At 37.5% G+C, this 14,508-nt stretch overlaps 1 protein-coding gene across 1 annotated transcript in view; it reads right to left on the bottom strand.

The window, feature by feature from the left end:
* Paip1 (Poly(A) binding protein interacting protein 1) overlaps positions 1-13,755 on the bottom strand; it is a 191,460-nt gene extending 177,705 nt beyond the window's left edge. The window contains exon 1 of the mRNA XM_090382432.1: positions 13,411-13,755. Within this exon, the coding sequence (XP_090238558.1) occupies positions 13,411-13,615 (205 nt within the window). The 5' untranslated portion in view covers positions 13,616-13,755. The remainder of the gene's footprint in view (positions 1-13,410) is intronic.
* Positions 13,756-14,508: the final 753 nt, after the last annotated feature.

Here is a 14,508-nt window from a genome sequence, read left to right as displayed (position 1 = left end):
GTTAAATTGATTATTTAATTATTTATATTTTACTTTAATGTACCGGTAAGTTGTCAATTTTTTTGTTTTTTCCGTTTTAATTTCTGGAGGGTATCATACGGGAGTGTTCTATGTACTATATTGAGGTAAACTCCTCTTATTAATTTACTAATATTATTATCAACGTAGAACATAGAGTATTACAGCTCTGATTCATACTATCTAATACATATGTTAAGTATAAGTACATAATTGTATTTAAAAGGTTTATTACATGTAATAGCACTACATGTGCAGTTTGATATTTTTGTGTTCCATATAGCCTTTACCTCAAATATAAAAGTGGTCGGTATCTGAAAAGGTTGAGAAATATTGCTGTAGGCATGACCACAATAAGGCATGGGTACCACATGTTACTTATACCACTTGTTTGAATAGATTACATAACTGGTTGAACACAAGGAAAAAGTTGATGATATATTGGCCATACCCATGATATGAAGGGAGCCAAAAGACCAAAACGGTGATTGTTTTATAATTATTTTGTAATATGGATGTAACTGGATTCTCAGCAAAGAATAAGCACAAGATTTGTTTATCTGAACCTGGATTCAGTAACAAGAGCAATCTTTCACAACAGTATACCAATACCTCTACAGAATGGACTAAATTCTTCAGAAGATGAAATTAAATGTGATAAAAGTACGATATTAAGAGAGAGACCTGAGACCTTCAGCCAGTCCTTATTCAATGCTATAAAAGAGTGAGCTCATATTTGAAATCACTGCACAAAACAGGTATAGATAAGTGTCTTAAGAGACATCTGAGCCAGAGTCGTTTACCCAAGATGAGTTAAATGAACTTAGTAGAGATCTAACCCTCTCCACAGATAAAGTCAAACTTCTTGCCTCAAGACTAAAGCAGAAACACTCGGTTAAGAATGTCAGTGTCTCACTGCTGAAAAGACCCCAGGATTGTTCTGCTACTGCCATGATATCAATGGAGTTTTTAGGGAATTTTCACAAGTACACTTTACATTTGAATGGCATCAGATATGAAGTTTTCTGAGTAGTGCAGACAGGCTGCCAGAGAAGGTCATGGGGTTTTGTCGATGATATACAGAAATTTTGCTAGCAGGGAAAAGGAGATGATTATCCATTTGTATAAGGCAATTGCCAGACCATGCTTTGAGTACTGTGTACAGGTCTGGAGGCCTCATTTTAGGATTTGCCAATGTAGATTTGCTTGAGCGTGTAACAGAGAAGGGCAACAAAATTGGTAAGGGGTCCTCTTACCAAGAAAGGCTTAAGTTCTGCAAATTGCAGCAGCTGGAGACTAGGCACCTGAGAGGTTTGATTTGATTGGCACATTAGCAACTAAGGCTATAATGCGCCAAGACCACCCTGAGAGGTAATCTGATTGAGGTGTATAAAGCCTTGAATGGGTTGAGCACGCTGAATTCTGATGGGATTCTTCTGCTTGCTCAGATTACGCTGAATTCTGATGGGATTCTTCTGCTTGCTCAGATTACAAACCTAAGGGGGCATAAATTCAAATTGAGGAAAGACAGTTGTAGATAGATGTTCAGAAATTTGTCTTTAGCCAACGGGTGGTTAATTGCTGGAACAAACTTCCATCTGTCATTGTGGAAGTTGATAGCTTAAATAAATTCAAGGAGGAACTGGAAACTTTTAGAGGGAATGGTTGTGTGAATTTTTTTTTTGGCTGATGCTACATAAGCTCATAATGCTTGCTTTCTTGCATCACATGCCTCTATTACTATTATCATAATTATCTCTTTATTGATTCCTCACAATAAAAAATATTTAGTAACATTGAAAGCTGCTCTCTTGCATAACAGGAACTTAAAGCTATTGTCCACTCCATTTCATCTGAAGGAGTAATGCTATAACATAAAGACACTACTCAAAGCAATTTAATACAGCATTAATCAATGGAAGAACTGAAATTCATAGGTATTTTAATGAGAATGCAAGGAGGGTTCAAAAAATACTGTTATCTATCCCTATGAGACATTATTATTGATATTTATTACTTAAAGTGGTCTTAGCCAACCAATGGCAATCCCGCTGTCAGTTACACATAATTTAGCAGTATTCTTAAATACTCCCTCTCCTGTTTGCCAAAGTACAGGGAGGGGAAAAACCTGCCATTACCAAAAAAGATTGATATGAAGAAATTGAAAGATAATCAAATTACATAAAAAATAAATTATACATATAATTAAATTTCAGACAAATTCCAAACTTCATTGGAAAGATCTGCATCTGTTCACAGTCTGTTGGAAAGCCAGCAGTGCTAGAAGCTGCTGAGAAGGGAAATACCAGCAGCACGAGCTGCCAAGAGCAGAAATTCCAGCACAAGGAGCTGCCGAGAGCAGAAATGCCATACATGCCATGCAGAAATGCGAAAACAGAATGCAATAAAATCATGCTATATCCACTGCAACTGAAGTTGCAGTGGATATAGCAGACTCAAGCCTCCACGATTTCACAGAATTCTAGGTAATTCGGCATACACCATACCGCATTACAAATCCAAGGCTTCCAGATGCAGAAGAGTTGTCTCACAGCCTTCTGCCATAAGACTGAGATTACTAATCCGAGATACCAATTCAATTCGTAGATCGCAGTATTACACAGTATTCATAGACCGCAGTACTTCATCTGCCGTGGCACTAAAGCGTGCCACGGTAGATGAAGTAAGCCAATGCACAATACAATAAATGCAGATCAATAGGCAATTTTCCAGTCACAACCTGCAAAGCTGGGGTCGACACAGTTCTGCATGCCATGCACATCCTAAGGAGCATTACTCTTTGAATGGAACTGAGCTTTCTAGAAAATATTTTTCCACTTACACGTTCAAACCAAATTGGTGCACCATACGTTACCATGGGGATAAATACACATTCAACAGTGCCTTATCTTTTATTCCCCAGTCAACTCTAGTGATTCGAGTAATCATCCCAATCTCACCTTTTCTGACAGTTAAGTAACATGTGAGTTGAAAGTCAAAGATCCGTCAAACATAATGCCTAGATATTTTAATTGCCTTGCCGCTTTTAGGCTCGACCCATTCATTCTAACAACTGGGGGTCTTCTACTCGAAAATTGATCCTTAAAGACATTGTCCTTGTTTTGGTTCCTGATACAGTCAGTTTATGTAACCTACACCAGTTATTAAGTTCAAACAAAACTTGCTGTGACCTGGTTTCTAGTTGCATCCGTGTATTTCCTTCAATAAGCAACACAAGGTGATCGGCATATGCCACCATCTCTGTATGCTCGAAGTCCCTACGCAACCAGTCCTGCAAAACGAGGTTCCACATTCGTGGTCCAAAAACCGATCCTTGTGGGCATCCCCTGGTCATCTCTTGTACAATAGAATCAACCGACGACTTAAGTCACTGTACAGTGCATGAGACAGCATTACATATGTTTCATTAGTGGAGCCAATGAACATTTTCCTTCCATCTCTCCATATTACATTTGGCCTAATGAAGCGTTTCGTGAAAGCAATGTGTAAGCTGAATTTGTGAAGATTTCATTACCTAAGTAAGAAATTTCCAAAGAATACTGTATATAAAAGTGAAAGAGGGACACCTTGAAAAATGACTCAATGTTTTAGAACTAAAAGCATGGCAGGCTTTCAAATGGCATTCTGGAAACTTTTTTGGGTAACCACAGACTCCCACATACAAAGATGGAGTTCAGAAGCTGCTTGATGCATTTAAAGAAATGGTATATCGTATGACAAAATGATTCCATCAAGACATTAAGATACAATTTTTTAATTTTCAATTAATCAACAGAATACTGCTACCAAGGTTTCTGGAAAAAATGTACGTTGGCAAACTACTGCTAGATGCTGTATGACATTCAGGACAAAGTACACCAAAGGAAATCATCTGCAGAACACTTTTAGAGATGGAACTTTGTTCCAGCAATCAACTGCCCTCTGGCTGAAGGCACACCTCCGTACAACTATCCAGTAACCATCCTTCTCAATATGAGTTTATGCCCACTCATGTACAGCCTGAGCAAGAGGAAGAATGCCACGAGCATTGACCTTTCTCAATCCATTCAAAGCTTTAAACACCTCAATCACATCACCTCATATGTGCCTAGTCTCAAGATGATACAATTTTCAGAACTCAAGCCTTTCACGGTAACAGTACCCTTTTGTTCCCTTCAACAATCTGGTTGCCCTTCTTTGCATTCGTTCCAGCAGGTCTACACCCTTCCTAAAATGAGGCCTCCAGATCTGTATGCAGTACTCAAAATGCAGCCAAACCATTGCCTAGTACAATGGGATATTCACCACCTTATCCCTGCTAGCAAAATTCTTGTATATCATTGTCAAAACCCCATGGGCTGTCCTGGCAGCATGTCTGCACTGCTCAGAGAATTTCATATCTCGCTGGCCAGATCTTTTTCATTTTCCACTACCCTAACTGTAGTAATAGCACACAGTTGATAAATTATTCTCAAATTACTGCTATTCATATGCAGTACCTTGCATTTGTCAATGTTAAAACTCCAACTGCCATTTCTCAGCCCATTTTTTTTTTCTAGATCTTTCTGCAATAGCATACCGTCATTACTGTCGTTAACCACCCTGCCAACCTTTGTAACATCTTCAAACTTTGACATTAAGCCTGATATACCTTCATCAATATCATTAATAAATACTGAAAACAACAATGAGTGCAGCACTGAACCCCAGGAGACTCCATTAATAACATTAGTCAAGAAGAGCAGTGTCTATTAATAACCACTGTCTTTTTCCACTCAACCATCCCTCTATCCAGAGTAGTCATTTGCTCTTAATGCTACACTGCTCCAGTTTATACAGCAGTCTTATGTGCAACAGTTTCAAAATCTTTCCTGAAATCAAAGTATACAATATCAAAATCACTTTCTGAATAGTTTCTTGTTACTGAATCATAATATCCAATCAAATTGGTCAGACAAGATCACCCCTTAACATATCCATGCTGTGACTGCAGTTTAACTGCATTCCTGTCTAGATGGTCCTGCATTACTTCTTTAACCAGGAAACTCATTTTCTCTGGAACAAAATTTAAGCTAACAGGTTTGTAATTACTCATATTATCCTATGATTCCAACCCCCAACTTTGTGAATTGGGGATATATTTCCACATCCCCATTCCATAGGGACCTTCCTTAAATCCAAAGATGTTCTCATAATTATGGCTAAGAGTTTGCTTACCTCCTTTGCTGCCTCCCTTATTATAATTGGATAGATTCCATCCATCGCAGGTACCTTTTTTTATTTTAAGTTTTAGCAATTTCTCCTCGACTTTCCTCTCAGTTATCACAAAACCTTTAGCATGATATTAAATTTTGACGAACTTTTGGCATCCTCTCCCTAAAGTATTCATTTGTGAATGTAGGAGCAAAATGACTATTCGGTTTGTCAGCAACCTGAGCAGGATCATCAACAGTTAATAGATCTTCATCAAACAGACTAATGTGATTAAATCCCTTCCTTCTACTGTTGATATAAGTAAAGATGTCTTTGCTGCTCTTCTTGGCATTGATTGCAGAGAATTCTCATAATCTGCCTTAGCTTGCCTAACCTTCTTCATTTGTTTGTTATTTGGTTTTTAGAAGCATTAGCAACTAAGGCCATATTGCTCCGGGGATATGCGGTGGTCATTCCCTGACCTTTCCGCATCCTCCGTATTTGGTGGGCATGGGCTCGAGCCCCGGTCTAATAAAGAAGCGCGTGCTACGCACTGCTGCTCCTGCCCACCTGGCTACGGAGGCCAGAACCTTCTTTGATTGCAGACTATTTACCTTAGGCTATCTACCCTAGGCTTCTACTTCACTTTATTTATATGCATCCATACATTTTTCTTCTCTGCCAAGTCTCATCAGACATCCATTTAGGTCTAAGCCTAGAATGGTATTTTTTTAGTTGGTATGAAAGGCATTATATTCATTATAATGACTTAAAAGATGAACAAATTCTCCATAATGACCCAAAAATTTCCACTACTTTGTCTTGTTTTTTTTTACTTCTGTTATTACAATATTTACATTTCAAAATGAAAGAACACTAATTTATTAAGCATGTATGAAATGCTTTGAAAAGACAAATCATTAAACAAATTCCAGAGCCAAAATGAAATTATATAGAAATTTATTTCATTATACAATATGTAGAGGCTGTTTATCAAAATGGCTCCTACAAAATGGGTAGCTTTGTAGGAACTCTAAAACCTATAAAATATTAATTTACAATTAATAGTTTATAAGCTTTTTACTTTTTAATTAAGATTTTTACAAGGAAAAGAGCAACAAGGTTATTAAGGAGCACAAAAGGGGGCTCTTAATGAGAAAGACTTCAGTTTTGTAAAACTGAAGCATCTGAATACAAAGCATCTGCAAACAAACATGACTGAAGTAGTTAAGGCTTTATATGTCATCAATATTTTGGATGCCATTAGCACATGAGTTTACTCAGTCATTCTAAATGGGCTGAGTGGACTAAATACTAATGACATCCTTACTCTTTCTTGAATGACACAAGCAAGGAGGTAAACTTAAATTGAAAAAGAATGGTTGCAAGATAAATATGTGGAAATTTGCTTTCAGTTAATTAGTAATTAATGGTTAGGAATAAACTTCCATCTAGTGTTGTAGAAGTTGGGTGTTAAAATAAATTCAAAGGATTGGGCTAATTATTAGAGCATGCTTCCTTGCATCGTTTTGCCACAACTAATGGCGATACCAATTTAAAAAAACCTGACAAAACAGACATTTGGATGTGCGTTGAGAATAACTAAATATTCTCTGTCTGTTACATGTGCCTACATGTGCACATGTAACAGACAGAGAATATTTGTGGCAGAAGCAGTCAGTGAAGGTATGACATTTGCCAAAATAATCCTTATATGTTTATGCACATTCAGGACCAGAATAGAAGGTTTTGGGTTCCATTTAAACCATGTATGTCATGACTATTAGTTCATGACCCAAATTTGCTGTTGCCCCGGCAGTGATTGCTGACCGACTCAGTCCCTTACTGTACACATTTGAAAGGTTTTGCAGGACATGACTCTTTGTCATCTTCCCGTAGTCGGCAGCTGTTAAAATAAGATCATTTGTCTTGCCTCACATTTCATTACTTTTTCTCAATTAAACCTTTCAGCTCTCTTGTAATTGTCGCTGTTTCTTTTGTGATACTTCTCCACAACAATGAATTTATTAGTGCAAGTTACTTGAAAATACGTACTGCAACCCTACTTCTTGCCTGCATGTCTACTGATAAAAATACAGTAGTTTTATTAGTATTTTTATTTTTTACCCAATTTCAAGTGTCATTTTTGGCTTTAGAATATATATTGTAATGTTGGTGATTAACAAACACAGTGTTGCTGTTGTTCAAGTAGAGGCTTCTTGGTACAAGGGCTATGGCCAAAATGCACCTGTTACTTTGAAATCAATGTAGCTTCTGTAATGTAATGCATTATACTGCATTACATTACATTACAGAAAGGCATTATATTGCATTATAGCATTATAATGCCTTTCATCATTGACCATAAGATTTGATTACCTTTAACTTTGCATCTGTACCAACCACATAATGATTATGTCAATTGGTGTTTAAATAAGCATTGCCTTATTTAAATAAATTCTCATTAGAACTTTATAGTTTCATTATCTTTTATTTCTTATGCCTCTTCTCTTCTTTTTCTTAATAATCAAAGAATGAACTTTTTTTTTTTTTTTTTCAATCTTAGCATTAGCATTAGTAGAGGCATATGATGCAAGAAAACAAGCTTATGCAGCATCAGCCAAAAAAAAAAAAAAAATCCACTCCACCCCTCCGTTCGTTCGAAATACCTGTCCAGCTGAGCCTTAAATTTATTCAGACTATCAACTTCCACAACAAGGGATGGAAGTCTGTTCCACCAACCAACTACCAGCTGGCTAAAGGCAAATTTCTGCACATCTGTCTTTCCTCAATTTGAATTTATGCCCTCTCAGGTGATTATTCTGAGCAAGAGGAAGAATCCCATCAGCATTGAGCATGCTCAAACCATTCAAGGCTTCATACACCTCTATCAGATCACCTCGCCGGTGCCTAGTCTCCAGACACTGTAATTTGCAAAACTTAAGCCTTTCTTCGTAAGAGCAACCCTTTGTTCCATTCACTAATCTTGTTGCCCTTCTCTGTACTCGTACCAGCAGCTCTACATCCTTCTTGAAATGAAGCCTCCACACCTATATGCAGTACTCTAGGTGTGGCCTGACCATTGCCTTATACAAGGGAATAATCACCACCTTATTCCTGCTAGAAAAATTCCTGTATATCATTGATAAGACACCATGGGCTACTCTTGCAGCCCGTCTGCACTGCTCAGAGAACTTCATATATGCCTGCACAATTACCCCAGGTCCTTTTCATTCTCTACCACTGTCAGTGTAGTACCGCAGAGTTGATACGTTGCTCTGGGGTTGCTGTTTCCCATATATAGTACTTTACATTTGCCAATGTTAAACTTCATTTGCCACCTCTCAGCCGATCTGCTCAACCTTTCCAGATCCTGTTGCAGCAGCATAGCGTCAGTAGTGTCCTTAACAACCCAGCCAACCTTTATATCATCTGAAAACTTGGACATTAAGCTTGATATAACATCATCAATATTATTTATAAATACAGAAAACAATAATGGACCCAAACAGTGAACCCCGAGGGACTCCACGATGAGCAGTGTCCATTGATTACCACTCTGTCTTCTCCCCCTCAACCACCCCTTTATCCATAGCAGCAATTTGCCTCAAATGCCACACTGCTCCAATTTGTGCAGCAGTCTTCCATGTATCAAAATCTTTTCTAAGATCCAAATATATAATATCAAAGTTATTCCCTGCATCCAGTTCTTTTGTTACTGCATCATAGTATCCAATCAAATTGGTCAGGCAAGACTTCCCCTTAACAAAACCATGCTGTGTCCGAGCTATAACTGAAGTATTGTCCAGATAATCCTGCAGTGCTTCTTTAACCAGTGCCTCAATTAATTTTCCTGGAACAGAAGTTAAACTCACAGGTCTATAATTACTTGTGTCAGCCTTTGATCCTCCTTTATGAATTGGGGTCACATTTGCACATCTCCAGTCTATGGGTATCTCCCCTGAGTCCAAGGAAGCTCTCATAATTATGGCTAAGGGTTTTCTTACTTCCTTTGCTGCCTCCTTTAATATAAGTGGATAGATCCCACCCCCCAGGTGCCTTTCTTGTGTTTATCTTCAACAATTTCTCCTCCACTTTACACTCAGTTATTACAAGATTATCTAGCTTACTGCCAGAGTTGAATAACCTCTGGCATTCTCCTTGCTGAATAACTCCTCATGTGTGAATGTCGATGCAAAATATTTATTTAGTTTGTTAGCTACCTGAGCAGGATCATCTTCCATCTCATCAACCTCCTTGTGTACCTGTATGCATCAGACTCCTGATTATCTTTTTTTTTTTTTTTTTTTTTTATGAAAACCCCAAACATGAAAGGTATCAAAACCTATAGTACTTAGTACCGTGCATGGGTTGGGGGAGAAGTATGGGGGGAGGGGGATGCCAGAAACTTTGCTCTAAAGACTAAACATGGGTTTCACCACTTCAAGCCTCCAATAAGCAAAGTGGTGGTATTTCACCGGTTGATACAAGTCATCTACCACGATTAACTGGGGTCTCTATGGCTGCAGTTAATCCCATTCTCATGCAGTCTCTACTTGACTGTGTAACAACAAAGATGACACCCTTGCTGATAAGATGCTTCAAAACTGATATAGTACCATTTATGGGAGGGTCAACCAAATCAGTTTTTTTTTTAACTTTTCAAAATATGTCAACATTCAGTTTTATGTAATATCTTTCCATGCTGTAGCATTTTTATAAATTATGAATAAGTATGTATATAAATTAGAAATAATAAATAAAGAGAAAAGACTAATACTCAAGATTTCTAAGAGGTACAAGCTAAAGATTATAATGATTTATGCACCAACATCGAGCCATGATGATGAAGAGGTTGAAGAAATGTACACTGAAATTGAGAGTCTTCTAGGTGAGCAGAAAACCCACTACACTATTATTATGGGGGACTTCAATGCTAAGGTTGGAAAAAGGCAAAACAGCACAGAAAGAGGAACTATAGGAAATTTTGGAATTGGTGAAAGAAATAAAAGAGGTGAAAGACTTGTGGAATTTGCAGAATCTCAAGGAATGTCAGTAATGAACACTTTTTGTCAAGAAAAGGGTGAACAGAAAGTGGACATGGAAGAGTCCAAATGGATTAACAACTAATGAAATCGACTTCATCCTCACTAAGAGAAGATATATTGTGAATGATGTTACCGTCCTGAATAAGGTAAATGTTGGAAGTGATCACAGAATGGTAAGATGTACACTTGATATAGATGTAGGAAAGGAAAGGAAAAAACTGACTCGAGTAAATAATACAAAGGTCTTTGAAATAACAGAGGAGGAGAAAAAGCAGTATGTACTGGAACTTAAGAACAAGTTTGAGCTTCTGCAGACTGCTCAGGACCAAGATATCAACGAGGAATATTACAACTTTCTGAAAGTGATAAAGCCCAAGAAACCTATAGGGAAACAGAAATCCAAAGAAGAAAAAATTAGTCAAGAAACACTTGTCATGATGAACCAAAGACGACAAATGAAGAGCAAGAAAAACACTGACAGGGAGAAAATTGAGTATACTGAGTTATGCAAAGCCATTAGAAAGAGACTCAGAGAGGACATAAGATTTAACACAAGAAAAGTAGAACAAGCATTAAGGGAAAACAAAGGATTCAAATCAGCAGCCATGAGCAGTAATACAGAAAGACAAATGATACTGAAACTGAAGAATAGCGATGGTGTACTTATAAACAGCAGAGATGGCATAATTCAAATAGCAGAAGACTACTATAGAGAATTATACAAGGAGCGAGGGAATGATACCAGCAGTGGGGAACATGGATTGCAAAGTAGCAACACATACGACATACCCGATATTCTTCCTGATGAGGTAGAACATGCATTGAAGAAAATGAAGAATCGGAAAGCCCTGGGGGAAGATGAAGTTACTGTAGAGTTGTTAAAATTGGGAGGAAGAGACATAACACAAAAACTGGCAAGGCTCTTCACAAAGTGCATTAGAAAAGGTGTGATGCCTAAGCAGTGGAATAATGCAATCATAGTTTTGCTGCATAAGAAAGGAGATAAATCAGAAATTGGAAATTATAGACCAATTAGCTTGTTATCCCATATCTACAAGTTGTTCACAAGGATCATTACTAACAGATTAGAAAGAATACTTGATGAGAATCAACCGAAAGAGCAAGCTGGCTTTAGGACAGGATTCTCAACTGTGGATCACCTTCACGTAATATCACAGCTAATGGAGAAAGCAAATGAATATAAAACACCATTATGCCTGGCATTTGTGGATTATGAAAAGGCATTTGACTCCATACAGCATAAGGCAATGTTTCGGGCACTGGAAAGACAAGGCATAGATACTCCATATATTATGATTTTTAAGAAAATATATGAGAGTGCTACATCCTTTATTAGACTAGACAAAGACAGTAGCAAATTTAAAATCGAGAAAGGAGTTCGACAAGGAGATAAATATCTCCGAAGCTGTTTACTGCTGCCCTTGAGGAAGCTTTCAGAAGATTAGACTGGTCGCAGAAAGGAGTCAATGTGAATGGAGAGTACCTAAACCATTTACAATTTGCAGATGACATTGTGGTCATAAGCCACGATCCCAAAGAATTAGAGGAAAATCTTAATCAGTTATGCACAGTTAGTAAGGATTTTGGACTAAAGATGAATATGGCTAAAACAAAAGTAATGATGAACAAGTATGCCACGGAAAGGGAAATAATGATTGAAGGAGCAGTAACTGAAAAGGTGGAGTCATATACTTATCTGGGACAAGTTATTAGCTGTAATAATGATAAATGGCTGGAAGTCAAGAGAAGAATAAATTTTGGATGGATAGCATTCAGGAAATATAGTCACATACTGAAGAGCAATATCCCAGTTTGTCTGAAACGTAAAATAATGAATCAATGTATACTCCCCACTATGACTTATGGAAGTGAAACTTAGCTTCTCTTCCATTCTTTTGGTGAGTGCCCAAGAACTACACAGCGAAGAATGGAACGAATTATACTGGGAATCAGACTGTTAGATAAGAAGAGAAACACATGGATTAGGCAGCAAACTCAAGTAAAGGACATTCTTATCAAAACTAAAGAACTAAAATGGTCTTGGGCAGGACACAGCTCGAAGACATGGTGACAGATGGACTAAGAAAATAACAGAATGGTACCCAAGAGGAGCTAGAAGAAAACCTGGAAGACAAAGGCGGAGATGGATAGATGAAATTCATGAGTTTTTGAGTAGTAAATGGATGGCCAGTGCTCAAAACAGAAGGAACTGGAAAGTTGCTGGAGAGGCCTTCATCCTGCAGTGGATTGAAAATGGCTGATGATGATGATGTATATAAATTTACATTTTCATTACATTTACAAGTTTTTCTTTCATTTTTCAGATTACCCAGGGTTTTGATTATCAAGAAAATTAATTTTCCCACCCTACCTGGATAATTGCATATCAAATTATATGTGATGTTTACTAGAGTGTACTAGGCTTATTGGAAGCTATCTATCCTTTCTTTGCACTAGTATCCAAGCCTTGGGGATGTAAGCAGATTTCAAGTTAGCTCATTTTGATAATTGACTGCTTGTTTTCTCAGATAACATGTTCACCATAAATTTATAGGGCTTCAATTTCTGTTTTCTTTTTTTCACAGATATTAAGTAATATATAAAATAAATAATAACTTAACAGAAATAATTTTAAAATTGCATATTCATGACTATACGCATAGAATATCAAAATACTGCCACTATTTTCACGCATTTAATTTGATTTGATGAATGGAATAGAGTATGTAGTTCTTTATTTAACAATAATAACTGAAAAACATTGCTACTGGTTCTAGAACCTGCTCTGGAACATACGCTGAAAAACCTGGAAAACTTATCCACAGACAATCCTCGCACTATCTATTGCCACATTTACGTTTCTTTCGTTTAAGACGGCACAAGACACATATTACGTGTTGTAACAAAACCGTAAAATTGTGAGCCAGTCCAAGCATGTACTTCCCTGCACTCATAACTTCGACCTGAAAACCTGCTGCAACATCATCGATATATCACCGATCTGTAAACGTCGCCATACGACAATTAATAAGGATGAAAGTACATACACGAATATACACTCAAACCTGCATACATTTTTAAACTTACACTAACCCATGAACAGCACCATAGACATTTAAATTATGCAAACCTTTATTCTCTTGATTGTACCAAACTTGCGAGTACGAAACAGATGGCTCAGTCCCCTTACTATTTCCACCTCCTTCGGAGGGTACCGATTCGGCTGTTTGGTGTGGTAGACACTGCTGAGGCGGACACAATGGTGGACGCAAAGGTCTTCGTGGTGGCACACCTCGTCCAACTCCTCTCATCGCATTTGTATTCGTTGGTTCCATTACTCTTTACAGTTAGATTTAATCTGTTATATGCCAGTATTAAATAAGATAAATTAACCCACAAATGAAAACAACAACAATGCAACACATCAAAGTACTGCCACCACTGCCACAGCTTTTAATAATCTTAGCAGCGCTACCTAATGAATTCACAGGAAAACTGGTTATAAGGCCAACATATCGCTTATGGAGCTTTCAACTTCCTAAAATTAAGAAAGAAACTATTAATTTTTCAAAAATAAAAGTTTTGCAAAATTGAAAATTATTTCATCTGTTGTTGTGAATATAATCAATTTAATTTTTAAGGGAGCTAAAGGAATTTCAAACTGCCCTACAATTCAATATATAATACACAATGCACAAATCTTTCACCAGATACGTAGCTTAAACAGTAACATGTAAGCCCTCACAGATAATACTGTGGATATAATTCTCCCAAAGCTGGTGGAAAATTCCGGTTTCGAATCCCATCGATGACACAAAGAACTTTTATTGCTTTTTTTCACACCGCTGAGTTAGTTGGTCACACATAAGAGTTGCATAATTTTTTTCCTTCAGAAACGTGAGCTTTTTGTCCAGGAAACAGGCAAATGGATTACAGAACACACAATTTACAGTAACAGTGCCCAGTCGCCTCATACCCTTAGTTTCTTTGGCGCTAAACACAAACACGCGCTAATGCACACAGACATATCCCAGTAATCTCACTAATCACACGAATTTAATTATTGCTAAGAACACTGAAAATTAAATTTGTCTGCGCGGTAGCACAGTAGTAGCGTCACCGACCTCCCCACACCGCGTGGAAAAGGCCCAGATTCGAATCCTGTCGATGACACGAGTAACTTTAATGGGCTTTTTTCACTGTGTGAATGAGTTAGTCGGTTTCAGGC

This window comes from Mastigoproctus giganteus, chromosome 10, assembly GCF_048544385.1.
Source record: "Mastigoproctus giganteus isolate SK-2022 chromosome 10, ASM4854438v1, whole genome shotgun sequence".
NCBI classification, from domain to species: Eukaryota; Metazoa; Arthropoda; class Arachnida; order Uropygi; family Thelyphonidae; genus Mastigoproctus; species Mastigoproctus giganteus.
This window is presented reverse-complemented; position numbering and strand designations above follow the sequence as displayed.